The sequence below is a fragment of the Gopherus flavomarginatus genome, chromosome 1, assembly GCF_025201925.1.
Source record: "Gopherus flavomarginatus isolate rGopFla2 chromosome 1, rGopFla2.mat.asm, whole genome shotgun sequence".
Taxonomy (NCBI): Eukaryota; Metazoa; Chordata; order Testudines; family Testudinidae; genus Gopherus; species Gopherus flavomarginatus.
The window spans coordinates 95,905,018-95,933,011 of NC_066617.1; the positions used below are offsets into that span (position 1 = coordinate 95,905,018).

At 46.6% G+C, this 27,994-nt stretch overlaps 3 protein-coding genes across 6 annotated transcripts in view; 2 read left to right on the forward strand and 1 right to left on the reverse strand.

Moving 5' to 3' along the window:
• Nucleotides 1-27,994, forward strand: part of LOC127051675 (cytochrome P450 2D17-like) — a 204,937-nt gene that overhangs the window by 124,808 nt on the left and 52,135 nt on the right. The window lies entirely within an intron of this gene.
• On the forward strand, nucleotides 464-27,987 carry LOC127052313 (cytochrome P450 2D14-like). Its single transcript, XM_050955883.1, has 9 exons — nucleotides 464-694; nucleotides 5,236-5,407; nucleotides 7,165-7,317; nucleotides 16,845-17,005; nucleotides 17,133-17,306; nucleotides 19,356-19,497; nucleotides 21,433-21,620; nucleotides 22,632-22,773; nucleotides 27,425-27,987. The coding sequence occupies exons 1-9, from the start codon at nucleotides 482-484 to the stop codon at nucleotides 27,601-27,603; spliced, it is 1,524 nt and encodes a 507-aa protein (XP_050811840.1). The 5' UTR covers nucleotides 464-481; the 3' UTR covers nucleotides 27,604-27,987.
• Nucleotides 12,617-27,994, reverse strand: part of LOC127051808 (uncharacterized) — a 62,309-nt gene continuing 46,931 nt past the window's right edge. Inside the window, exon 2 of the mRNA XM_050954611.1 lies at nucleotides 12,617-12,637. The gene's annotated coding sequence lies outside the window, so the exon portion shown is untranslated. The remainder of the gene's footprint in view (nucleotides 12,638-27,994) is intronic.

Genomic DNA, 27,994 nt, shown 5'->3' on the forward strand with positions numbered 1-27,994 from the left:
GCCGCCTAAATGGAAGCGGGGCCCTGGGGACATGTAGTCACTCTAGGAGAGGATTGCTACTTCTGAATACAAGGGGTAATTCGAGCCCTAGGATAGACTCACGCTTGCATATGGACTTAACCTTACAGCTCACACAGGCTCCAGGGGCGCCTTTCTCCCTCATGTTACATGGCGCAGATGCTGGAAATGGAGCTGTGGCCTTTCCCTTTTACAGGGGCTGGGCCACCCTTCATTACCACTCCCCTGCGAGTTTGTATTATCTAGGCAGAGGAGGGGCTACAGAGAAATTCTGGCCAAGCAGCTCCAAGCTGTGACGTTGGCCAGAGGGGGGCGGGTGTCTGAGAAATAGAGAGAGAGAGAAGGGAAATGAGTGGAGGAAACTAGGGAGACAGAAAGAGCAAAGAGTGAGAGAACAGCGGCAGGGAAAAGAGGCAGGGGTGAGAGTTAAAAACACGGAGGGGGGTCAAAGGGGAGAACGATCATGGAGCTGCTCCTGTGGCTCTGGTCCCAGCTTCGATCCTGCGGGAACAACCTCCCAGCACTGGGCATAGCCCTCACAGTCTTCGCTCTGCTATTTGATTTCCTGAAGCGCAGGAAGAGCTGGAGTCGCTACCCGCCAGGGCCGACCTCTCTGCCTTTCATTGGGACCATGTTGCAGATCGATTTCCACAACCCGCACCTCTCCTTTACCCAGGTCAGTGCCAGAGGGGCTGGAGAGCACAGCTAGGGTGACCAGATAGCAAGTGTGAAAAATCGGGACAGGGGTGGGGGGGAATTGGTGTCTATGTAAGACAAAACTCTGGATATCAGGACTGTCCCTATAAAATCAGGACATCTGGTCACCCTGAGCACAGCAGGCTGTGGAACAGAGCTGGTGTAGGCTGGTGGTTCGTTAATCCAGCTGATGCGGGCTGGTGGGTTATTTTACATGCAAGGGCTTTTCCAACACAGTAACAGTCAGTCCCCCTAGGGGAGGAGGGGCTCTAATGCTCTGAGATTATCTGCTGTGGTTTTGCTCTGGCTCTAGGGTCCAGAGGGCAAGATTCCACTCCCAAGTCCAGTAGAATTCTCTGCATGTGATAGCGCTGGAGGAGATGATCCCCACTGCGCACGCGCACACGCCATATCCACAGGGGAACACCCAGACGCAGTGACTCAGCAAAAGTGAACAAACCTGTAATCTCCAGCTATACAACTGTAGGATGTGCTTGCTGGCTGTGTCTGCGCTAACAAGAGCACACACCACCGCTGCAGGATTAGTTGTTGCAAGTGCATGCTTTGTCCTGTCTGCAAGGAAACTACTGATGTAGCTTGAGGCAACTAAATCATATTATGTTTAGTGATTGTAGTTGCCAAACTCCAGAGGCCCCATTTCTAGGCTGGCACCTTTCAACACTGCAGTCAAGGGAAACTGGGTCTGGTTCTTGTTTTCACCATGTGGTAGGAAGAGACTTTCAGTTTCCAGATCAAATCAGGTGACGACAATGCTGCCAACAACACTTTTGACCTGTAGCTGTTTTAACTCCACATTTTTAGTAACAACATATTATTCCCTTTTCTGTCCCATTTCCATTTCACACAATTTCATTTTCCTTTCTTGCATTTCTCACAGAACAGAAAGGAAAACAGCTCCTTTTACTTACAGAATCATAGAAATCAAAGATAGAAATGGCCTATTCTTATCCACCCCTCTAACTTCTAGTGGTATGCCCCGCAGGGCTTTATCTAGTTTTAATTCCCAGCAAAGAGGCTTTCATCACTTCCCCTAGGAAACTATTCCCCAGTCTGATGCACCTCTCGTTGAGGGTTTGTTTCTTGGTGTCCAGAGTAAATTCTCCATTACTTAGTCTCAATCCATTATTCCTTCACCCAAACCTAAACAATTTCCCTCCATCCTTTGCATTTTTATCTTTCAAATACTTGCAGGCAGAATCACAGTCCCCTTCCTTAGATATTTGACCAGTTTATATATTTATGTCATTTTAGCTTTCCTCATGAATCAGCCCATCCAGCTCCCTAATCTCTTTTGTGGCTTTTCTCTGAATTCTCTTTTTAATCAGTATCTTTCTGGTAATGAGGTGAATGCTCGGAATGCTGGGCACTGTTACAGACACATGTTCGCCAGTGCCTTATAGAAAAGGACTCTCGTCTGCTTGTCACACAGTGCCTCTTTGTGTGTCATCAGCATCGTTGGCTGATGCCCATGTGGGTTTGAGGAAAGTTACTGTAGAAAAGCTGGAACACGATGCATTGGTTTCTTGTGTTTTTCACATACACATAAAACAACTACTTGTGGTTTTTCTCTCCCTAAATTCTTGGCCCAGAGGGACATTTTCTCCCATGTGTGCGTACAATCCTCAAGAAATCCCACAAATAGCTGAAAATAGGTTAAATTTTGGACCTAAACTATTTGATGATGGCTTTGAATTGTTCTGCTTTGTGCTCTGCAATGCCTGTCTGTCACCAGGGTACAGTGGCCCTGATGCTCGCTTACATCGGGCACACTCTGTGCTGGTGGAGTGGTGCAAAGTAGCCTCAAAGCCAGTGTAGCCAGCCACAGCGTGTTCAGCCAGGACAGAGGGAAAATCCAACAGCAATTCCTACACGATGCTTTCCTGTAGCCAAGGGGCACAGGCCAGGGTTCCCCTGTACCCTGCAGAATCCCAGCTGCTGTAACTGCCTCTCATGGCCAGTGAAAACTGCCACAATTTAGAAAGGCCTTCAGGCTAATCTAAATTACTGCAGGGGAGTGGGATGGGACTGGCGCACATGATCAGGAGAGTCCAGAGGTATCTAAAAGAACTTTGCACTACCCTCTCCTGCGTTGCACCAGACAACTGTTAGCTGCAGGAAAGGATCAAGGTTAGTGATTACCAAACTCAGTTTTGCAGCCAAGAATGTCATTCTCAATGAAGTTAACTTGGTTTGCTTTGGTCTAAGACCTGAAAGTTGTTGGGCACTAGCTGAAAACCTGCAATTCCATAGGTGCCCCCTCCTCAAGTTTCCCTGAGTGTGGAAAAAGGGCAGGACTTTTATGCTTCCCCTTTCCAGGCATATCTGGTCTACACACAGTTTTTGTGTCAATTTATCGATTTCAGTCAGGGATGTGATTTTTTCCCTACCAAAATAATTGAATCACAGCTGCATTCGGGCACTAATCGACACAAAAACCTTTCCCATTATCTGAGTGTTATTGCCATCTGCCGTAATGCTCAGAACAGCATTGGCTAGGATGCCATCATAGTCACACGTCATAGCTGCAATAAGCCATCTTCCGGCTAATGTTTTTGGGGTAATGAACCACCCACATAGGTTAAGAGATGGGTAAAGAAACGATCATGCTGTTGGGAGGGGCTCAAGAGTGTGAGTGCCTGTCTCAGGGCAGATTACTAAGCAGGGCAGATACCCCAAACTGTGGTGTGTTATGTAAGCAGATTGCACCAAGCCAGTATCTAATGTGAACTGCTGACCAGGAGTGCTGGAACCTCGGTAGAAGTGTATGGGATGGCATGAGGCTCTGCCCCCTCTGTGGCCCTACCTCTCCTCTCCTCATCCCCTGAGGCCCTGCCCTCTTTGTGCCTCCACCCCCTGCTCCTTCTCTTTTCCCTGAGGCCCTGCCGCCAGGCCAGGCTGGAAGCCCAAGCCTGGCTGTGGTAAGAGCCACCCAGGAAACACTGTGGGGAGCGTCCCCCTAACCCTCCCCCCCATTCCACCTCCCCTGCTCCTGTATTACTGTAACAGGCTTACCATGGAGTTTCAGACAGTTCCCTTAGAATCTCCAGTCTATCTTGCCACCCAGATGAACTGGACTTACTGATAAATGGTCACCAAAAAAATCACACCACATTCAGGTTATTCCTGTCACTTACCCCAGATCAGTTGGTACCCTAGATCTTACAGCAAAGACAATACCTGTAGCCAATCCTGTAATAAATGATCTGAAGGTTTGTTAACTAGGAAAAAGAAATGACAGAGTTATTTGCAGGTTCAAGCAAGCAAACCTATACTCACAAACAAGTTATCATCTAAATCTAAGAGTGACTGAGTTGCAGTGACGTGTCTATTCAAAGAGTCTTTCAGGGTTGACCCAGCAGGCAGCCCTGGGGATCTCTAGCCATGTGACAGTTCAGATAGCCAAACAGATGGAAAATTTTCCTGTGACTTTGTTTTAATTCCTTCATTCGGCTTCCAAGTCCACAGAACAAGCCTCCTTGCACATGGCATTTCCAAGGTGGGATAGGGCCGGGCCGTTAGCCAATCCTTTGTATTGCAATGTTCCTTGACCCAGCTGATTTTGACAGTCCTTCTCGATGTGGGGAGGGAGGATTCCTGTGCCTGGGTTCACAAGTCCAGAGCAGCCATTTGCTAAGTTATAAAGCAAAACGTGCATATTTTTTTATGGTGCGGAACACAGGCATTGCAAGTGAGATTAACGCCTGCAGCAACTCACAAGCATTTCACAGAGTCTAAACACTAAATTCATTCTTGTAAGACTAATACCTATTTTGAACAAATAAACATACAAGTGAACTGGTCTGGTCTCCAGCAATGAGTTTGTTAGTTCTTAGCTAATGTCTGCAACTTGGGCAAGAACTGGCACCTCATTTGCCAGCATCACAGGAAACGCTCCCCTTACCACAATCCCTTATGTCAATAATTTTATTTTTTGTGTATCTGTAGCCAGCACTACTATATCCTCTGTGATAAGATCAGATTTCATAACCTATGCAAGGTTGGGCCTGGTCAGTACTTGAATGGGATATTTCCTAAGCAAAGCCATATGCTGCAGGAATTAGTGCAGAAGGCTCTCTCTGTTGGTGGTTAAACCAGTGCCACACCATGGTTTTAAGGAACAATGTACACTTGGGTCTGTTATCTTTGAAGACACCAAAAGAGGTCCTGACTGCTGGTATTCGTTAACGAGCCCACGACACTTTCACAAGGTCCCTGGTCAAATTTCAACTTGGTTAGTTACGTTCTGTTGACATAAACTCTTCCTGCACCGTCAGCTGACAATGGTTGCATTCTTCTCTCCCTGTGTAAGTGGCTGTGTAGTACTGCTGTGAGTTGTTCCATTCCAGAAGTGGCTGCACATCCATGATGAGCTAACAAGCCCAACAGAGTGCTCTGAGATCCTTCTAAGTTAGAGAGTACAGAAATGCAAGATGATTTTTTCAGGCTTGCTTTCCAGCCTGACTTCCAACAATATGTTTTTCCTCTTTCTTTTCTTGGCAGCTGAGTAAAAAATATGGAAATGTCTTTAGCCTTCAGAACTGCTGGAGTAATCTGATAGTAGTGAATGGATTCAAAGCTGTAAAAGAAGCATTGGTCCAGAAATCAGAAGACTTTGCTGACCGACCATACTTTTCTATATATGAGCACTTGGGTTACGGAGAGAATGCCGAAGGCAAGTACCTTGGAAACTAACATAGTTTTCTGGCAGTGTTGCAGGGGGACTGGCTGGGTTTATCATTTGAGCTCCAGGAGAGGTTGAAGGGGACTTAGGAAGTGAGCTCCTTTCCTCTCTTGTCCCTCTGCTGATGTTGCTTTTCCTGGAGTCTTCCCCTGACACTACCTCTCGAGAGGAAGAAGTCAGGTTAGATCAAAATGGGGACTCTCCTTCCCAACTGCAGCGCTGCAACAACTACTAAGACATGGCCATTCTGAAATGTTCTGTAGAGGGTACATGCTAATCAATACCAATTGACAGCCATTGTCAGAACTGGCAGTTTCCTAACCTTCACCATATGTATGTACCTTCCTTGGCTTTTAAAAGAAATAACCTCCTTCTGAGGAACCTCCATGACCCAAGAGTGAAAGTGGGGGAAGGTAGAAAGAAATGCAACCTAAAAGGGAGGCTTGTTGGGTTGGAATTATCTCAGGTTATCCCAAAGCACTAGCATAACAAAGATTAGATCTGGAAAAATATCTATAGGTTCACGTATTCTCAACCATGGGCAGCGTATCAGCCTCCCATTGGGGAGACTAGTCTCCTGCCCTGCCCCAAGCCCCTATTGTGGCTGGAGAAGCCTCGCCCAAGCCACCACCGGCCTGAGCCACCCCAAGCCCAGGCTGGCTGGAGGAGCTCTGAGTCCTCCCACTGGCGCAGGACTATGGTGGGGAGTATTAGCAGAGGTTTGGGAAGGCTTAGCCTCAGGACCGGTGCAAGGAAGTTGCGTGCCCTAGGCGAAACTTCCACCTTGCACGGCCCCCAGCTAACCCCGCCCCTCCATGGCAGCTAACCCTGCCTGGGGAGACCTTCTGCGGAAACTAAGCCTGCCTGAGTAGCCCACCCCAGCTCACCTCGGCTCCGCCTCCTCCAATGAGCACGTCAGCGCTGCTCTAATTCTCCTCCCCGCCCAGGCTTGCAGCGCTGATTGGAGAAGACCGAAGAGCTGGGCTGTGTGCTCATTGGAGGAGGCAGAGTGCAGGTAACCTGGGGCGGGGAGCTGTTCCCCTGTGCCTCCCCCCCCCCCCGTTATTGCAGGCAACCCTCTCCGCATGCCCTACCACCCAGCTCACCTCCACCTCCTCACCTGAGGGGGCTTTTAGGCGCCCCCAACCACTAGGTGCCCGAGGCGGCCACCTAGTTTGCCTAAATGGTTGCACCGGCCCTGCTTAGCCTCCCACAACCTCCATTATGCACCGCCTGTGTTCTCAGCCTCATCCTGGCCCATACTCTGGCCAATGCAGGGATGCTCCCTGTAGTATCTTCTTCAGTGCTTTGTCCAATCCAATTTTAAATGACTTGTGATGGGGCATCCATTAATTCCTTTGAGAGACTATTGAGTAGTTTAGTAGATCTCATCACTGGGAAATGTTTTCTGACATCCAACCTGAGGCTCACACCCTTAGAATATAGCACGGCTTAGCTCCATTGACTACATCAGGTTATACCAGCTGCAGATCTGGACCTGAATTTCATGCCCTTACTCCTAGCTATATCTTGGAGCTCCCTGAATAATCCCTCTCCTTCTGCACTAAGCACCTACACATCTGGAGATGCAATAATAGCTCCCATTAGTTGCCTTTGGCCAAGCTACATTTAGTTTCTTTTATCCTTCCTCAGAAGCCAGTCCCCCCAGCCCTATTTTGTTGCTGTGCAGTGAATGTTGGACGGTGCTTCCCAGAGGTGATTGTCTCTTGTTTATTACTATTTTCCAGGGGTGGTGGTTGCAAGATATGGTCAGGCCTGGAAGGAGCAAAGGAGATTTGCACTCTCCACCTTGAGGAACTTTGGGATGGGAAAGAGATCCCTAGAGCAGCGTGTGACCGAGGAAGCTGGATTTCTGTGCTCTGCAATCTATTCTGAAAAAGGTTTGTGGCATCAAGGGAGATGGGGCAGGGGACCAGTGTAACTTCCATACATAAAGAAATGAAAGGATAATATGATAGCCTGACAGATGTTTTAAAATGAGAGCTTGTGATGGGAAGTAAAAAAAAAAACAAAAAACAAAAAACAACCAAACAACTCAACATCTCCAATTGAATGTGCAAGGGCAATTTTAGGTTGGTAGAATGTTATTACCTCAGCTGGAATTTGGTGGAGGCATCAACATTAAAACACTTCCAAAACATGCCATGAAGTCTTTAAGGATATCACTTTTATGCCTCAACTTAAAAATGTCTGTAGCATCCCAGTAACATCTGTCTGTACACAGCAGGCACGGGTTCAGTACTGAGGCAGAGATGAGTACTGTTACCAGCACACAGTTCTCTGTTACTCACACACTCTAGGGGCACCCACTTTATCCAGTTATTAGGGCTCAAGATGTAACCCTCTTAATTTAGACACCCACCCGTACCCTATTCCTTAGGGCTCAGGGCGTACTGTTTGTGGGTTTGCAAGACCTTTTACCAGCGAAAGAGCCTTACACAGTAATAATGTTATACCAATTTTATTAGACCAGTAAAAACCAGCAGGATCTTTTTAAAGGGGACAAGGCAAAGATGCCACATTTATTATGATAACAATTTATGACTAATAACTAATATCTTAATTCTTATACACACACATTATACCTAATACCTATACACACACACACACATATTCACATTATACCTAATACCTAAACACACACACATACACACATTCACACACACACACCCACATTCATCATGTGTTCTGCAGCTGCTGCATAGTTACCAGTCCTGAAGATTATCATAAACCTAGTCCCAGATTTGGACCTTAGCGTCCAAAATATGGGGGTTAGCATGAAAACCTCCAAGCTTAGTTACCAGCTTGGACCTGGTAAAGCTGCCACCACCCAAAAAATTAGAGTGTTTTGGGGCACTCTGGTCCCCCCAAAAACCTTCCCTGGGGACCCCAAGACCCAAATCCCTTGAGTCTCACAACAAAGGGAAATAAACCTTTTCCCTTCCCCCCTCCAGGTGTTCCTGGAGAGATACACAGAAGCAAACTCCGTGAATATAAACAGAGGGAGTCCACCCTCTCTATTTCCAGTCCTGGAAACACAAGCATTTCCCTCTTCCCCCAGAGGGAATGCAAAGTCAGGCTAGTAAATCTAACACACACAGATTTCCCCCTGACTTCTTCCTCCCACCAGTTCCCTGGTGAGCTGCAGACTCAATTCCCTGGAGTTCCCCACTAAAGAAAAACTCCAACAGGTCTTAAAAGAAAGAAAAAATACATTAAAATGGTCTCTCTGTATTAAGGTGACAAATACAGCGTCAATTGCTTAAAAGAAATATGAATAAACAGCCTTATTCAAAAAGAATACAATTCAAAGCACTCCAGCAACTATAGACATGTAAATACAAAAATAAAAACAATAGAAACCTTACTGCCTTACTATATTGTACTTACAACTTGGAAACAGAAGATTAGAAAGCAGGAAACAGAAATCCTCTCATAGCGAAGAGAGAATCAGACAGAAGACCAGAACAAAGGACTCAGACACAAACTTCCCTCCCCCCAGATTTGAAAAAGTCCTGTTTCCTGATTGGTCCTCTAGTCAGGTGTTTCAGATTACTTCTTTCCAGGTGAAAGAGACATTAACCCTTAGCTATCTGTTTATGACACGCCCCCCAAATTGCAGACAGTGGGGAAGCTCACTGGTGGCGATTTCCTCCTAGAACTTTAAAATAAACAGATTAATACAACACATGCACCTTTACATATACCACTAAGTATATAACTAACAGACTTCTACATTTTAAGAACACTTTTTAAGTACTGGATTCTGGGAAACTCTCACAGGAGAGTGCATCAGCTACTTTGTTAGAAGCTCCTGAGATGTGCTGAATTTCAAAATCAAAATCTTGGAGTGCTAAACTCCAACGAAGAAGTTTCTTGTTGTTCCCCTTGGCAGTATGAAGCCACTTTAGTGCAGCATGGTCAGTTTGTAGCTGGAACCGCCGTCCCCAAACATATGGGCGTAGCTTTTCCAGGGCGTACACAATGGCGTAGCATTCCTTTTCACTGACTGACCCGTGACTTTCCCTCTCAGACAGTTTCTTGCTGAGAAACACGACAGGATGGAAGTTGTGATCCGTTGCTTCCTGCATGAGAACTGCTCCTATACCACGCTCAGATGCATCCGTGGTTACTAGGAATGGCTTGTCAAAATCCGGGGCCCTGAGCACAGGGTCAGACATGAGCGTGCCTTAAGTTGGGTAAAGGCCTTTTGACACTCATCAGTCCAGTTAACTGCATTTGGCTGGGTCTTTTGGTCAGGTCGGTCAGTGGGGCAGCGATTTGGCTGTAGTGTGGTACAAATCGCCTGTAGTATCCGGCCAAGCCTAAGAAGGATTGGACCTGCTTCTTGGACCTTGGGACAGGCCACTTTTGGATAGCATCCACCTTGGCCTGTAGGGGGTTTATGGTTCCTCGACCCACCTGGTGCCCCAGGTAAGTCACTCTGTTTTGGCCTATTTGACACTTTTTGGCCTTAACAGTCAGTCCGGCCTGCCTGATGCGCTCAAAGACCTTTTCCAAGTGTAGTAGGTGTTCGGACCAGGAGTCTGAAAAAATGGCCACATCATCGAGGTAGGCAACTGCATATTCTCCCAGTCCTGCTAGTAGACCATCTACCAGCCTCTGGAAGGTGGCGGGTGCATTTCGAAGGCCGAAAGGAAGGACATTAAATTCATACACCCCTGCATGGGTGACGAATGCTGACCTCTCCTTGGCAGGTTCATCTAGCGGTACTTGCCAGTACCCCTTGGTTAAGTCTATTGTAGAGATGAACTGGGCCCGTCCCAACTTTTCCAATAGCTCATCGGTGTGGGTCATTGGATAGTTGTCCGGACGAGTTACCGCATTTAGCTTACGGTAGTCCACGCAAAAGCGTATTTCCCCATCTGGTTTGGGTACCAGAACCACTGGAGATGCCCATGCACTGGTAGATGAGCGGATTATACCCATCTGTAGCATGTTCTGGGCTTTCCGTTCTATAGCAGCTTGGGCATGAGGAGACACCCAGTAGGGTGGGGTTCTAATGGGGTGAGCATTACCTGTGTCAATGGAGTGGTATGCCCGTTCAGTCCATTCTGGGGTGGCTGAGAACAATGGGGCGAAGCTAGTGCACAGCTCCTTGATTTGTCGCCGCTGCAGATGTTCCAGGGTGGTTGAGAGGTTCACCTCTTCCACGCCACCATCTTTTTTCCCTTCATAGTAGACACCGTCAGGCCACTCAGCATCATCTCCCTGGACTGTAAACTGACAAACCTGTAAGTCTCTGGAATAGAAAGGCTTGAGAGAATTAACATGGTACACTCTGGGCTTTAGTGAGGAATTGGGAAATGCTATGAGGTAGTTCACAGTTCCCAGGTGCTCTTGGACCGTGAATGGCCCTTCCCATGATGCTTCCATCTTATGGGCCTGTTGCGCCTTCAAGACCATAACCTGGTCTCCTACCTTGAAGGAACGTTCTCTGGTATGTTTGTCATACCAGGCCTTTTGCTCTTCCTGAGCATCCTTTAGGTTTTCTCTAGCAAGGGCTAAAGAGTGTCGGAGGGTGCTTTGTAGGTTGCTTACAAAGTCTAGAATGTTAGTTCCTGGAGAAGGCATAAACCCCTCCCATTGCTGCTTCACCAACTGTAATGGTCCCTTAACCTCATGACCATACGCAAGTTCAAACGGTGAAAACCCTAAACTGGGATGTGGTACAGCCCTGTAGGCAAACAGCAACTGCTGCAACACTAGGCCCCAATTATTGGAGTATTCGTTGATGAATTTACGTATCATGGCCCCCAAAGTTCCATTAAACCTTTCCACCAGGCCATTGGTTTGATGGTGGTACAGGGTGGCAACCAAGTGGTTCACCCCATGAGTTTCCCACAGTTTTTGCATGGTCCCTGCCAGGAAATTAGATCCTGAATCTGTAAGGATGTTGGAGGGCCAACCTACCCTGGCAAAAATGTCTGTTAGGGCCAGGCACACAGTGTTAGCCCTGGTGTTGCCTAGAGCTACTGCTTCCGGCCATCGGGTAGCAAAGTCCACGAAAGTCAGTACGTATTGCTTTCCTCTGGGTGTCTTTTTTGGGAAAGGACCCACAATATCCACAGCTACTCGCTGAAATGGGACCTCAATTATGGGGAGTGGCTGGAGAGGGGCCTTGACCTGGTCTTGGGGCTTTCCCACTCTTTGGCATACCTCGCAAGACCGGACATACTTGGCAACGTCCTTGCCCATCCCCTCCCAGTGGAAGGACTTCCCCAACCGGTCCTTGGTTCTGTTCACCCCAGCATGGCCACTGGGATGATCATGGGCTAAGCTTAAGAGCTTCCCCCGGTACTTAGTTGGAACCACCAACTGTTTTTGCGGCTGCCATTCTTCCCAGTGTCCACCAGAAAGAATCTCCTTGTATAAAAGTCCTTGGTCTATAACAAACCGGGATCTATTAGAAGAGCTAAGAGGCGGTGGGGTGCTCCGTGCCGCCGCCCAAGCTTTCTGAAGGCTGTCATCTGCTTCCTGCTCAGTCTGGAACTGTTCCCTTGAGGCTGGGGTTACCAGTTCTTCCTCAGACTGTGGACTTGGGCTTGGTCCCTCTGGAAGCGATGTAGGTGATGGGGTTGTTTCCGTTGCTGGTGAACCACTCTCCGCTGGTGCACCTGAGGGTATTTCAGGCTCTGGCTGAGCCTTTTGGGTATGGCTGTCTGTTGCTTCAGCCAGTTCTGGCTCGCTGGCGCCCTCTGGTGTTGAGTTTGAAGATGTGGTTGCAATTGCTGGTGCTGGTTGCTGTTCCAGTTCCGGGCCTGGGACTGGAGGTGCTGTGGCTGTTTCAATGGTTGGCATGGAATCCGGGTCCACTACCTCTGTCTGGGTCTCTGGTAACACAGACGGGGCGTCTGTGGACGGCCCAGGAACAGGAATGGGTCTGGATGCTTGCCTGGTTTGGCTACGTGTAACCATTCCCACTCGCTTGGCCCGCTTCACCTGGTTGGCCAAGTCTTCCCCCAGTAGCATGGGGATGGGATAGTTGTCATAAACTGCAAAAGTCCACATTCCTCACCAGCCTTTGTACTGGACAGGCAGTTCAGCTATAGGCAAGTCTACAGCTTGTGACATGAAGGGGTAAATTGTCACTTGGGCCTTTGGGTTGATGAATTTGGGGTCTACGAAGGATTGGTGGATAGCTGACACTTGTGCTCCCGTGTCTCTCCACGCAGTAACCTTCTTTCCGCCCACTCTCAAATTTTCCCTTCGCTCCAAGGGTATTTGAGAGGCATCTGGGCCTGGGGATCTTTTGGGTGATGGTGGTGTAATGAATTGCACTCGGATGGCGTTCTTTGGACAGTTGGCCTTGATATGTCCCAGTTCATTACACTTAAAGCATCTTCCATCTGATGGGTCACTGGGTCGAGGTGAGTTACTGGAGACTGGTGAGGTGGAAGAATACTGTGTCTGTGGCTTTACTTGGGTTGTAGGTGGGGTTTTTGGCTGTCCTCGGTTGTAGGGTTTATGGTCGGTGTGCCCCCTGGGGTATTCGTTCCCCTTGACCATAGCTTTCTTGCTTTCTGCCACTTCCATCCATCTGGCTCCAATCTCCCCCGCCTCAGCGAGATTTTTGAGTTTTCCATCTTGTATGTACCGTGTTATGTCCTCAGGAACACCATCCAAGAACTGCTCCATTTGTATGAGGAGGTGCAGTTCTTCCAAGGTTTTAACATTGTGTCCTGATATCCAGGCCTCATAATTTTTCCCAACGTAGTAGGCGTGTTTGGGAAATGACACATCTGGTTTCCACTTTTGGGTTCTGAAACGCCGACGGGCATGATCCGGGGTTATCCCCATTCTGTATCTGGCCTTGGTTTGAAAAAGTTTATAGTCGTTCATGTTCTCCTTAGGCATTTCAGCTGCCACCTCTGCTAAAGGTCCACTGAGCTGTGGCCTCAATTCTACCATGTACTGGTCTTCAGGGATGCTGTACCCAAGACAGGCTCTTTCAAAATTTTCCAAGAAGGCCTCGGTGTCATCACCTGCCTTGTAGGTGGGAAATTTTCTGTGATGTGGAACCATAATTGGCGAAGGGTTGTTAGGATTGGCTGGCGCATGCAGCCCAGCTTGCGCTAAGTCCAGTTCATGTTTTCTCTGTTTTTCCTTCTCTTCATTTTCTTTTTGTTGTTTTTCCATTTCTTTTTGTTGTTTTTCCATGTTTCGGCGGTGGGCCACCTCTTCTTCTTCTTGTTTCCTTCTGTGGGCCACCTCTTCTTCTTCTAGTTTTCCGTGGTGGGCTGCATTTTTGGCTTCTTGTTCTCTTTTATGGGCTTCCTGTTTGATCCGTTCTTCTCTTTCTTTCATCTCCATTTCTTTTTGTTTTATTTCTAGTTCCTGGTTTTTTCCATCTCTCGCCTGTGTTCGGTGTCTTTGATTTGTTCTTCGGCCTCCATTTTTGTCTTGTTAGGCATGGTTCCTGTTTTCTTGTGTTGGGGTGCCCTCCGGTGTTTATCTTCTGAACTGCAGGTTCTCTGTTGCCTCCTGGGGTCTGCCTAGCAACAGTGCCTTTTTCCCTTTCTTCCTCTAGCTAATCTTTTCAATGTAAAGTAAACCAGAAAAACCACTTTATTTGCATGTGTATAGTGCTGGTATTTGCCTCCTAATGGGAGTGCTATTGTGTGACAAAAGACCCTTAATAGTCTCTTAATGGTTCCTTGCTTAATATGCAAGCCAAAAACTGCCAGAGAGAGCAGAAAAAAAAATTCTCTCTGGTTCCTTTTAAAACCAAACCGTTCCTCTCTGCTTAAAAGCCCCTAGCAGAGAAAAGAAAAATATAATATTCCTACTGGCTTCTGGATTCTATCTTTCCCACAACCCTGCACACCATATCATAAACCTAGTCCCAGATTTGGACCTTAGCGTCCAAAATATGGGGGTTAGCATGAAAACCTCCAAGCTTAGTTACCAGCTTGGACCTGGTAAAGCTGCCACCACCCAAAAAATTAGAGTGTTTTGGAGCACTCTGGTCCCCCCAGAAACCTTCCCTGGGGACCCCAAGACCCAAATCCCTTGAGTCTCACAACAAAGGGAAATAAACCTTTTCCCTTCCCCCCTCCAGGTGTTCCTGGAGAGATACACAGAAGCAAACTCCGTGAATATATACAGAGGGAGTCCACCCTCTCTATTTCCAGTCCTGGAAACACAAGCACTTCCCTCTTCCCCTAGAGGGAATGCAAAGTCAGGCTAGTAAATCTAACACACACAGATTTCCCCCTGACTTCTTCCTCCCACCAGTTCCCTGGTGAGCTGCAGACTCAATTCCCTGGAGTTCCCCACTAAAGAAAAACTCCAACAGGTCTTAAAAGAAAGCTTTATATAAAAAGAAAGAATAAATACATTAAAATGGTCTCTCTGTATTAAGGTGACAAATACAGGGTCAATTGCTTAAAAGAAATATGAATAAACAGCCTTATTCAAAAAGAATACAATTCAAAGCACTCCAGCAACTATAGACATGTAAATACAAAAATAAAAACAATAGAAACCTTACTGCCTTACTATATTGTACTTACAACTTGGAAACAGAAGATTAGAAAGCAGGAAATAGAAATCCTCTCATAGCCGAGAGAGAGTCAGACAGAAGACCAGAACAAAGGACTCAGACACAAACTTCCCTCCTCCCAGATTTGAAAAAGTCCTGTTTCCTGATTGGTCCTCTGGTCAGGTGTTTCAGATTACTTCTTTCCAGGTGAAAGAGATGTTAACCCTTAGCTATCTGTTTATGACAAAGATAGCTTAAGTTCATGGCTTGATTTTGCATCTTGGGTTCGTAGCTTGTGGCAGCTAACTGGCCAGGAAAGCTGGGCACAAGGCTGAGCTGGATCTCTGTTGGGCGGGCACCGATGTTCTTCCATGTTGGCAGCAGAATGTTACCCAGAGTCTCTCATCTCACCCTTCTTTTTTATAGGCTTTTAGTTTGGATTCAAAGTCTATAGGTCTTGCTGTGTCACGCTGCCTCTGGGTTTAGATTGATCACCCATCAATTGCAGACGTGACTTTCAGCCTTGGACCTGGCTTTGCTCTTCCTTCTGTTGTTCTGTTGTCCTTTTCTTTTTAGGGTGGATGCTTCTTACTTTGTTTAGGGCTGTTGTCTAGGTCTTCAGCCGTTGGTATTTGAACTTTATCTCATCAGGACAGGCTGGGGCTGGAGGTTGATTCCATCATTCATACATACCTCATTCACACATCTAAACTAAACTAATAAGATTACAGCAGGGTTTGCAAAAATGAAGGTTGGAGGAAGCTTTTACAAAATGGAGTGAGAACAGAAGTTACAGTATAGGCAAGTGTAGTGAATGGTGCACAGAAGTTACATTAATAAAGTGAACAATTGAAAACAATTTCATTTATCAGTTCTACAATAACCTCTATTTATTAACAATTACCAAGCAGAATACACGTACTATGCATACACTGCTATGCTCACCAGTCCTGGTCAGGCAGGAGGACTTTCCCTGTTGGCCATACAAGGGCAATCTCGTCTGGATTCTGGTTGCTGCATGTCAGGGTTGTGCAGAGGATTCTTTGCAGCTTTGATCTTAGGCTGTGTCTTAAAGGTGAGTTCTTCTTCTTCCAGGTCTTTCCTCCTCCTAAACCTTCTGTTCCTTCTCTGCTGCTCTCCTTCTTGGACCCCAGTTTATATAGTGAAACTTGAGTCCTGCTTAGCTATATTAACCAATCATTTTACTAACCAATTCAAACATATTGTAACAAAATTCTCTAACCAATCAGACCCCTCCACCTTCACTAATTTACACCTAGTAAAATAATTATGTAACAGAGAAAAACAAAGAAGCAGACGGAGATCATACAGACAAACAATAGAGAAGTGGGGACCATAAAGATAAAACAAGAAAGAAATGAGGATTTGACAACCGCAACTAGTGATAAGTGATTTCATGCCAGACAGGACGCTATCAGACTAAGTTTTCTTTAACCATCTTAAGATCTGGTTTTTTTTAATCTGGCAATAGTGGGTGGTGTTAGGACAGAATCACCTTTTTAACAACCCAATGTTAATTATTTTAATGTATTTTAGATGGAATGTGAGGATGTGACTTCTTAGCTAATGCTTGCTGCCTCCTAATATGGCTGCAGACAAAAGCCTTCAGTCAGTACACTGACTGAATCTGCAGCACAAACCTGAAATTGTTAAGTTTTCCATGGTGGTTTCTCTTCCAAGTATTGACCAGGCCCAACCCTGTTAGTATGTGAGGCATCTTTAACTTCCCCAGGTTACATGAGCATGGACTTTAAATTGGTTTATTCGTAAGCAGTTTTGAAAGGTAAGAGGTTCTTGCTCAGTATGTTCCATGTAGCGAGGGGCAGGCTACAGTGATGTTGTGCCTCCTAATGTCTTTGGTTGGTCCTGTATGTTTTTCAGGTCATCCTTTTGATCCACATTTTCTTATAAACAACGCAGTTAGCAATGTGATCTGCTCCCTCGTCTATGGCGAGCGCTTTGACTATGACAATAAGAAATTTCAGAGGTTGCTGCATTTGGTTGAACAGGCCTTAAATGACGAAGCTGGATTCCTGCCCCAGGTAACTCAGCACATATGATTTGGTCGGTAAAAAGCTGCCTTTTGATTGATCAGTAAGATTGTAGTTTAGTGATTCTATTCTGGGAGTCATGGGCTGTGGTTTTCTCTCTCTCACTGTGTTATCTTAGCTCCTTGTCGTAGTACCTTGGCTGCTGCTCATCCCTGGAGTGCCACAGAGAGTCTTCCGATCCCAAAAGGAGGTCATGGACTTCACAGATGAGCTTGTGAAGGAGCACAGGGCGACCTGGAATCCTACCGAAAAGAGAGATTTCACTGATGCTTTTCTACAGGAGATAGAAAAGGTAGAAGGAGAACAGCAGGTGTAGATCTCATTGGCTCCGTGAAGATATTAGTGACGGGAACAATCACTGTTAGCTTCCCTTGTCCCTCGTTGTAAAGTTTACAAGCAAAATCCTTTTGCTAATAGAACTGCTATGAACAGCTCACTGTTCTATTTCTTCTGGTTTCCCCTTATCTAGTGAGTCTAATGAGTTCATGCTGAGAAATCAGCTGAAGAACAGGCTGATAGCTGGAACTTTGTACTGAGGCAGTGCCCCACTCTAGTGGGTGCTGTACCTGGGTCCTTAGCTCTCTTGGCCGTGGAACAGCCCTGACATAAGCCGACCATGTACTGTTTAGAGACACTTCTTAATAGTTTTGGCAAAGGTCATAGTGAAGACTTCCTTCATCCTTCCAAGTCACAGTTTCGTTCAAAGGCAGGCTGCTGGGAATTCCTGGCTGGAAAAATGTTCCAGAACAAAAACCTGATCTGTTTTTGTATCTTTCTAGAACAGCTGGTTGCAAAATTGAAACAATGAAACATGTCGTTTTTGACAGAATTTCATGTAGAAAAAATCAAAATGCAACATTTTGATAGGCTTGAAACATTCTGTTTTGAGGTTGTCAGAACAGCACATTTCAATTTTTCATTTATTTTATGGTTTGTTTTATTTTATAGTATTTTTAAAATGTTGATTTACCTGAAACTTTTTTAAAAAGCTTTCCTTTTGTGGGAAGTTTCTAAATGTCAACTTCTTGTTCTGAGTCGCAAACAAAGCAAATTACATTTTAATTGGCTTTTAAATAGCATATTAGTTATTGCCCATGTTAAGTCTATGTCCAAATTTATACAATTGCTCTGAGAAAATCTAGATAAGAAACCCTTATGGTACTACATGGAATTTCTGACCTGATCCAGTGTGAGTGATCACACTAACCTCTTGTGGTTGCAGAGGCACAAATCTCTAAGACTGACTGGAGACCTTCCCTTAACTCTGGTGGTAAGAGACTGTGTGCAGAGTTTCCAGTGTGTATGCTGAGTGTACTGAGCAGCATCAGCCAGTGTGAGTCTGCCGTGCCTGGGTACTCCACCACCATAAGCTCTTTCAGGTGCCTTAGTGGTGCTGGAAGTGGAACTGTCCACAACCCCTGGCTTGAATTAGTAATAACAAAGACCAAATACATGGTTTCTGTCATGAGCGCCCCCACTATAAAAATTATTCCAGCACCCCTGGACTTCGATGGGTCAGAAAGTGCCGCTGAAATGTCCACCAGCGCCTTATGGAAACTCTGCCCCATTCCTGACACAGGCGGGACAGCGCAAGGAATAAAAGGTCTTGAAAAGGGGCTTCTTCCATGTTGCTCAGCAGGCAGTTTTGACAGGCTGGTCAAAGTTCCAGGGTGGGCAGTAAAGCTTTCCCATAGTCAGGGCTAGAGCGGCCACATTCTGGGAGAGTGTTAGGGAGTCTGGAATATGGTTGGTTTGAGTCGGCTCTGTCTGCTACAGTGTGGATGCCAGAGGTTCACGCCTGTCCTAGAATATTCTTAACCTAGGGTTGACAATCAGTGAAGACTTCTGCAGGGTTAGTCGATAATTGTTTGTTAAGGTCCAAATTTCTTGGTCAGGGTATAGGCAAGGTCCCAACTGCAGAGAAAAATAAACAATAATAATAAGTAAATTAAAAGATTTCAGGGTCTGTTCAAAAGCATCTAGCAGTCCAGATTTGGCCTGCCATCCACCTACTGACTCCCCCAGTGTAGATGCTCAAGCACTGGGTTCTCTAACGCTGTGTGAAGGAAAATATAGAAGACCTACCCTGTGTTTTTGGAGCAGAAGGTCCTGAATTTTATTCCTGATGAAGTCTATGATGTGTGGGACAAATTATTACTTTGAAATGTATGCAACCAAGGAGCCTTTACAGCGTGTGTTGTCATATGCACGTGTTATGCTGCACTCTGCAAACAATTCAACCTTTCAGTCTGAGAATATGAATTACCACTATCTACCCGTCTGCTCCTCTCTCCTCAACAAAAATCTAAGGTCAAATCATGCTCTCTTTTGTTCCCTTCAGGCCAAAGAGCATGCGGGGAGCAGTTTCAATGACAACAACCTTCGTATGGTAACAATTGACTTGTTTACCGCTGGCACTGAGACCACCTCCACCACCCTGCGCTGGGCATTGCTGTACATGCTTCTCCATCCTGACATCCAGTGTAAGCAAGAGGACTGGTGGAGATGTGACCGGTTCTCCCAACCCTGCATCTTCCACTGAGATAGAGTGACCAGATCGCAAGAGTGAAATGCCACACAGCCCCCTGGATCCACTATGCCCAGAGCCCCCCTACAACCCTTCTACCACAAATGCACGGTGCTGTGCACACACACCCTGTCCAGTGCCCCCCTGCCCACAGCCCCACCACAGCTGCCCAGCACCCCACACAGAACCCCCCACTCGCTACTTTCCCAATACACAGATTTCCCCTCCCTCCCTTTTCTCCTCCCTCCCAGTGCCCTTCCCCACAGCACCACCACCACAACTACACAATGCCTCACACAGACCTTCACTGCCCAGTGCCCTGACACACACAAACCTCCCCCACTGCATAGCGCCCTCCACACCCTCACAGCCCAGCACCCCCCACACACCGCCCAGACACTCACTCCATCACACCCTGCCCCCTTCCCTGTTGACACTCACCAGCCCTGTTTCTGGCTCCTAGGGTCATAGCAGCGAGGGGGGTCTCCAGACTCTCCATGTACTGCACTCGCCACAAGCGCGAGCTCTATGGCTCCCGTTGGCTGGGAAAAGTGCCAATGGGAGCTGCTGGACCTGCAGAGCCGGGCTTGCAGGCACCGGCAGCATGCAGAGGCGCTCCCCACCTCCCGCCCTAAGAGTCTGAGGGGCCTGCCAGAGGGCGAGGTGGGGAGTCCTAGTCGTGCTCACTTGGGATGGCTCTCGTCCCGGGAAACATCCAGCAGGCTGGTCCCTCTGGCTCCTAGGGTCGTGGGTCGGGGCAGGTGGAGGGGGGGCGGAGGGCTCTCTGCCCACTCCCTGTGCCTGTAAGCCCCGCCCCTGCAGCATGTGGTGCTCCTGCCGGTGGGTGGGCACCAGGAGCTCCCCCAGGAAGCAGTGCTGAATGATGTAAGCTTGGGCTGCGGAACAAGTCCCCTAAAATCGGGACACCCCCAATAATATTGGGACGTCTGGTCACCCTACACTGAGAACTTCTTAGCATCTGCGGTCACCGTTGTGTTCTGGGCATATGAAGCTGCCAGAGCAGCAGTCACAGCAGGGATTGGGGAAAAAATTCCACTGGAAAACTCTCTGAGGGGGAGAGCAAAGAGCTGTGGCAAGGGAGAAGGGAGAGAGAAAGCTCCTGATAAAGATTTCAGTGTCAGAGGGAGCGCTCACCATTTTTCTTCATGACAAGGGCACTCTGAGACCCTCGTAGCTACTTCCTTCTCTTAGGGTCTCCATAGGGATAAATGCTAACCTGCTTAAATGTGCTAACGCCGGAGGCACAAGTGGGTCAAATACAGTATGAAGAAGGTGGGATATCTCTAACAATGAGCTTATTAGCCCATAGCACAGAGAATAACTATGTAAGTTGGGCTGAGTAACCGAAGATGAGTGTGCTCTCCTTCAGTGCCTAATTCTGCATTCCTCTCTTTACCACTGTTTATGGGGCTCACTTTGCCCCTTGCCCCCAACAAGCTAAACTCTGCCTCCCTTGCACTGTTGCTTTCAGGTGCTTTCAACAAACATACAAGACCTGATTGCAAGGTCAGGAATTAGCAGTTGGGAAGCAGAGCAGTGCATGTCTGGGGTATCAAAGAGGCTTTCTGGTTGTGTGGAGGTGAGAGAAATCAGAAGTTGGTCCACGCCCTCTCCCCACCGCTGGATATGGTTCCTGACCCTTGAACAAGTGCCCCTGACACCAGCCACCTCCCAGACACTTAGAGCATGACTCACTTTTAAACTGCTCAGTGAAGGTGGCTAACAAACTCACAGAATATAAACCCAGCGCTGTACAAACAGACAGACAAGCGCTGCCCCCGAGTGTTTAAAGCTTAAGGGTAAATTTGCAGGTTCCCCATTTGTACATCATTATGTTATATTGAGGAGGATGTAAAGTGTCTTTTTCCAGGTAAAGTCCATGAAGAAATTGATAAGGTGATTGGCAGGGACAGGTCACCCCGGATGGAGGACCACGCGAACATGCCTTATACCAATGCTGTGATCCATGAAACTCAACGTTATGGGGATATTATTCCTGTTGGAGTGCCTCATATGACATATCGGGACACCGAGCTCCAAGGCTTCTTCATTCCAAAGGTATCTGTGGCCAGCAGGGGATGCAGACATCTTCTTCCCTTGCAGACTTATGTCCTGAAGCTGCAGACATTCCACATGTGAATCTCCCCAAGCTTCCATGCAAAGGAGGGTGGAGTACCAGGCTCTGAATCACACAACCATTGGCGAGTTATCAAATGTGCAGTTTTGAAAGAGCTTGGGGCTCAGAGACAGCCTTGTTTATGTGGTTAGCTTCATCTTCAACAGGCCTTTCAATATCTGAAAAAACAATGAATTGAGCTAAAACACAACTAAGGACTGCAATCATTACAAGGGAGACTGTAAGTTTGTCTTGGGCACCTTATAACATTCAGTACATCTGCTTGAAGGTGGAGAAAGGTAATGCTGATTAACTGTATAGAAACTACCTGCTAGGTCAAGAGTTCAAATCCAGAACAGTAGCAATAGTAGCTGTTCAGAGGCCACTGTGCATCTCAGTCCAGTTCCAAGTGGAGAAGAGACAATGATGGGCAATTAGTGCCTTCCTTGGCGACAGTCTCACTAGAGAGACCAAAGCCATGCAATACTAAACTCCACTTTTGCCCTTAGAAGAAACTCCTCTAGCTCAGGTTTAAGGCATGTGAGAGGGGAAAGATCTCTCCTTTTCTGTGAAGACAATGAGAATTGTAGTTCAGAGTCTCTCAATCAGAACACTCTTACCAGAGCTAAAAGTGGGGAGTAGAAGGAATTTTCATCCCATAAAGCTCGGTAGACCCTGAAAACACCACTTGCGTACTCTTAGTTTAGTTAGCATGCAATGTACAAGGGCGACAAGCTTCAGAGCATACGTTGTGCACTGGCTAGGGCCCTGAAAGCGTCCCACTCCACTGTGCTATAAGATTATGCAATTAGGTACCTGAGAGAGGTTCTGTGCTTTCCTCTGAAGCATCCTACAATGGCCGCTACTTGAGATGGGATATCGAATGCAGAGGGACTGGCCTTTTCTGATGTGACAATTCTTACATACCCTGTTTCTTCTCTGTGGTGGATCAGGGAACGACAGTCATCACTAATTTGTCTTCGGTGCTGAAGGATGAAACGGTTTGGGAGAAGCCGCACCAGTTCTACCCGGAGCACTTCCTGGATGCAGCTGGGCAGTTTGTGAAGCGAGAGGCCTTCCTGCCTTTCTCAGCAGGTAAATCCAAGGGGAGGAGCAACTGGGAGAGGCCGTCCCTCTGGAAATGAGGTACAATGCATGAGATGTGACCCACTACTGTTATGGGAAAGTGCGTCTCCTTTAAAGCAAGATGTCCCTCTCATCATGAGAGCATCTTCCTCATGTGGAAGATCAGCGCAATCTGTGCTGAGCTGGGCCTGTTCTACAGTGCCCTGGTGGTATCAGTATATGCAACCTCTGCATAATAACTCCCTCTCTCTATTTCTCCAGCGCAGAAACTCTGTCCTTGAAATACTGTATTTAGGGTCAAGCCTTGAGAGTCTGAGCAGCTTGTCCCAGAGGCCTATGTAAACCACTCGGCCAAAGGAAAGCAGTCTTGTATTCTATATTCTGTAGTAAGCTGGGCAACCCGCACCATAATTAATTCATTGCTCATCTTCTACAGCTGTAGTTATTTAAATAGAAGATCTACCTATTAAAAATCAATTCCAGTTGTTTATGTAACAAACCCACCTACCTAATCCCTGAGGAACGAGGAACTGCCAGTTAAGGAGGACCTACATCCCTTAAGCCAATTCACCCATCCGTCACGTTAGGCTCTGTTCTTCATTAGCAGGCTGCATCTCCCCAGAGAAATTACTTCATACTCCATTAGACACAAGGACATACTGAATGCAACACATTAATTGCTTCTGCACTGTAACCGAAAACCTTAACTACAAGCCCAGGAATCTGTTTAGAAACAGTGTGCACACAGGTGAGGTGTGTGTTATTGGGAAAAGGATGGGATCATAGTTAGGGACTTCTGATAAAGCATGATCAAAATTGTTGTGTGCCACGTACTTCTTTATCAGTTGCAAGGCACCTGATCAAAGGAAGGCCTTTGTTACTGGAGGCCCTGGGACCACTGCAGTGGGGTATATGGATCAGTAGGGGATAAAGGGGAGATGGATGTTCCCAGTTTCCTGTATGCTCCCAACTCATCAGAGAGATGAGAAGAGGGAAATACTGATTCTCTGATACACACCAAAGGAGGCCAGCTGTGGCTGGTGGAGGGGCTGTGGAGTCTGTCCTAATTCCTTTGGTCACCACATCCACAGCAAAGGGATTTCTTAACTGGTGAGGCACTGCCTCTGCCAGGCATGTACCAGGGCAGCCCAGGAGTTCTAGCAGTGGGAAACACAAGGGCTTAGACAGACGGGTCTGTGAACTGAGCAGTTATAGCTTTGCCATAGGACCTTTCCCAGTGACCGGATCACCTTCAAAAATCCACGAACACTTAGCACAGCAGTTGGTGCTCTCTAGGTTTGTTTCAATGCAGCCAACCGGTTCAGTTACAGAGAGGGTTGAGGTCCCATCAAAGGAAAAAAATGTGTCACAAACGTAATTAGGCTGCTTCTAACGCATTTCCAGAATACTCTGCAGTACTGGGAGAGAGGGGGAGAGGTTCTCTCTGTACTAAGCTGAGCTAGGTGTTGGCTCAGCGGGTACATCTACACTTCAGACTGGGGGTGTATGTTCCGGGTTGGGTACACATACCCACGCTAACTCGCCAATAGCACGTAGGTGTGTAGCCACTGCAGCGTGAGCAACGGAAGGGGCTGGTCACCCTGAGGATGATCCTGTGAAAGATGATAGGTACCTACTCAGGTGGCTATCCCCTCCCGCCACTTGTGCCCCCATGGCTACACTTTGCTTTTTAGCACACTAGCTAGCTCAGAGTTAGTGGAGGCACGTCTCCTCGAGCTGGAGATTACACCTTCCAGCTCAAAGTATGGATGTACCCTTGGTTAAAAGCCAGTTTTATTTTTCGTTTTATGATTTGAGTTTAGTCTGTAAACAGGTAATTGAGCAGCCACCCTCCATTTGTGCCAAACTGCAGTGCAATCAGTCTTCCCTGCACTTTGTCAGTGCCTGCCTTTCACTCTGTGTGGAGCAGTGGGTCCTAAAATATGGCTCCCAACCCCAAATGGGGCGATGCCATCAGCACATGGGATCGTGGCAATCCATTGTGTGCAGAGGATGCTATTTTGCTCTGACCTCACATGCACCATATGTATGAGGATACACTGGGTAGAGGACAGTTTTGTAGAGCAAAAAGACGTCCTCCACATGGGGGGAGCTCCCACTTACGAGGTGTCTGAGATCATGCTGTGCAGAGGAACCCATTTTGCTCTTCCATGTTTTCTGGGATTCTGGATGAAAATATTTCCTTCAAACGGGGTCACTTGGGAAAAGAAATTGGGACCTGCTGATCTAGAGCCTCACATAATTCAAGAATGGATTTTTGTTAGCTAGCTCTGTATTTGTACCTTAGCAGCACAAAGCACAACACTCTACCTTTCCTATTTGCTCCACAGCTGCACTAGATAATAGGGTTGCCCCATTTCAACCTGAATGGCTAGGAAGCTGTCATGAGTTAAGAGGCAAGGTTCTCTCATGGATTGGTAACTGACTGAAAGGAAATAAAGGGTAGGAATAAATGGTCAGTTTTCAGAATGGAGAGAGGTAAATAGTGGTGTCTCCCCGGGGGTGTGTATGGGGACCAGTACTGTTCAACATATTCATAAATGATGTGGTAAAAGGGGTAAACAGTGAGGTGGCAAAATTTGCAGATGATACAAAACTACTCAAGATAGTTAAGTCCCAGGCAGACTGTGAAGAGCTACAAAAGGATCTCTCAGAACTGGATGAGTGGGCAACAAAATGGCAGATGAAATTTAATGTTGATAAATGTGAAGTAATGCACATTGGAAAACATAATCCCAACTATACATATCAAATGATGGGGTCTAAATTAGCTGTAACCACTCCAGAAAGATCTTGGAGTCATTGTGGATAGTTCTCTGAAAACTTCCACTCAATGTTCTGTGGCAGTCAGAAAAAACCAACAGAATATTGGGAATCATTAAGAAAGGAATAGATAACAAGACAGAGAATCTCATATTGCCTTTGCATATATCCATGGTAGGCCCAAATCTTGAATACTGCAGAGAGATGTGGTCACTTCATCTCAAAAAAACTGTATTGGAATTGGAAAAGATTCAGAAAAAGTCAACAAAAATTATTAGGGGTATGGAACGGTTTTCATATGAGGAGAGATTAATAAGACTGGGACTTTTCATCTTAGAAAAGAGACGTCTAAGGGGGGATATGATTGAGGTCTATAAAATCATGGCTGTGTGGAGAAAGTAAAAAAGGAAGTATTATTTAATCCTTCTCATAACACTAGAACTAGGGGTCACCAAATGAAATTAATAGGCAGCAGGTTTAAAGCAAACCAAAGGAAGTATTTATTCGCATAATGCACAGTCAAGCTGTGGAACTCTTTGCCAGAGGATGTTGTGAAGGCCAAGACTATAACAGGGTTCAAAAAAGAACTGGCTAAATTCATGGAGGATAAGTCTATTAATGGCTGTTATTCAGGATGGGCAGGGATGGTGTCTCTAGCCTCTGTTTGCCAGAAGCTGAGACTAGGCGACAGGGAATGGAGCACTTGATGATTACCTGTTCTGTTTATTCCCTCTGAGGCACCTGGCATTGGCCACCATTGGAAGACGGGATGCTGGGCTAGATAGACCTTTGGTCTCAACCACTATGGCTGTTCTTATGTTTGTCAAATTTCTGGGCCCTGGGGACATTCCAGTTGGAAGTAGAAATTGGTGGAGTCAGGTATTTTCTTGGATGCCATCTTGTTTGTTTATAAGGAACGTACAAAGTCCTGCTCCTCTGAACTCAAGAGGAACCCGTAATAAAAGGAGCAGTTTCTTAGCTTATGGCCCAAAGTCTCTTTTGCCAACAAACCCAAAAGCTTTTTTCCTAGGGTCTCACTGCACTCACAGGCTATTCCTCCTTGTCCCTCTTGCTTTTGTCTCTGCCTCTCTCTGTTTTTGTCTGTTCTCAGTTTCTGTGTGTTCTCTAGTTTACTACATACTTCAAAGAGAAATGAAGATAATGCTATTACTACATTCACAGTTCATTTATATGTTAACATCTCCTTTTGATCTCTGACTAAACAGAATACAGCTATAGACAGGAACCATTCACTTACATTGTTAGAGGTTGACTATATATACATATAAATTCATAAAAACACAAATCATTATCTACTACTATGTTTCTAAAGGTTGACTTTGGGTCACTTAGATGGCTAGTTGTGTAACACTTTCTGGGTCTGTGTTGCACAAGGTTTCACCCAGCTCCTAACATGGTCTCCATAACTCATTAACTTCAGGTATTAGCTCATAGACTTCAAAATTATATTTTACAATCTTAACCTGCTGAGGATTTAGCCCTGTGTATTAGTGTGTCTGACCCTTTTGAGTCAGGCTAATGAGGCAGTAATTCTCCTCTCCAGATCAACTGACCGAGGCCTTGGTTTTATGATTTCCACTGAAGCTTCTGGTGCTAGCCACAATCAGACACAGGGAATTGGATTAAACAGAACATTGATTGGTCTGGAGAAGTATTTCCTAATTGTTCCTGTTCACACAGGGTCTGGGAATAGGGAGACTCACCACCTGCTGCATATGGGGGCAGATTCTGTGCTCACTCCAACCTGTGGGTGTGCAGTAAGGGTCTTACTCCTTCAGTGACTAGTTATTTACATGTGGTGTTGTATCCCCCTCCTCTCTGCCTCCTCCCTCTTTTCTCACTCCCACACTTGCAGGTCGCCGTGTTTGCCTGGGGGAACCACTGGCCAGGATGGAGCTCTTCCTCTTCTTCACCAGCCTCCTGCAGCATTTCACCTTCCGTCTCCCTGAGGGCCAGGCCAGGCCTCGAGAGGTTGGACGCTTTGCCACGACACTCAGCCCACACCCCTACCAGATCCAGGCTGTCCCAAGATAAGTGCAGTGTTTTGCAAAGTTCTCCTCATATATTTTAGGAAGGCGGTTGTGCTTAACTGAAAGATGCTCCTACTCTAGCAGGAGAGCTTCCCCCCTCGGCATAGTTAATCCACTTCCCTGAGAGGCGATAGCTGTGTTGGTGGGAGAAGCTGTCCTGCTGACATAGCGCTGTCTATGCAGGGCGGGGGGTTAGATCAGTGTAACTATAGTGCTCAGGGATGTGGATTTTTCACACTCCTGAGCAGTGTAGTTATACCTATATAGGCCTGTAGTGTAGACCTGGCCTTAGTGTTGTGTCTGCTTCATTCTTTACCAGACTCTCCTTGAGATCAAATGATGCTATCAGCACTATTGGCTGTTTACCCGTCATCACCGTGTGGATCCCTGTCGCG

What these genes read in the sequence shown, in the direction of transcription:
- LOC127052313 (XM_050955883.1), top strand. Translation starts at nt 482, where the DNA reads ATGGAGCTGCTCCTGTGGCTCTGGTCCCAGCTTCGATCCTGCGGGAAC. An exon ending in CGCACCTCTCCTTTACCCAG is followed by an intron (nt 695 to 5,235) that starts GTCAGTGCCAGA and finishes TTTTCTTGGCAG; the next exon opens with CTGAGTAAAAAATATGGAAA. An exon ending in TCTCCATCCTGACATCCAGT is followed by an intron (nt 19,498 to 21,432) that starts GTAAGCAAGAGG and finishes GTCTTTTTCCAG; the next exon opens with GTAAAGTCCATGAAGAAATT.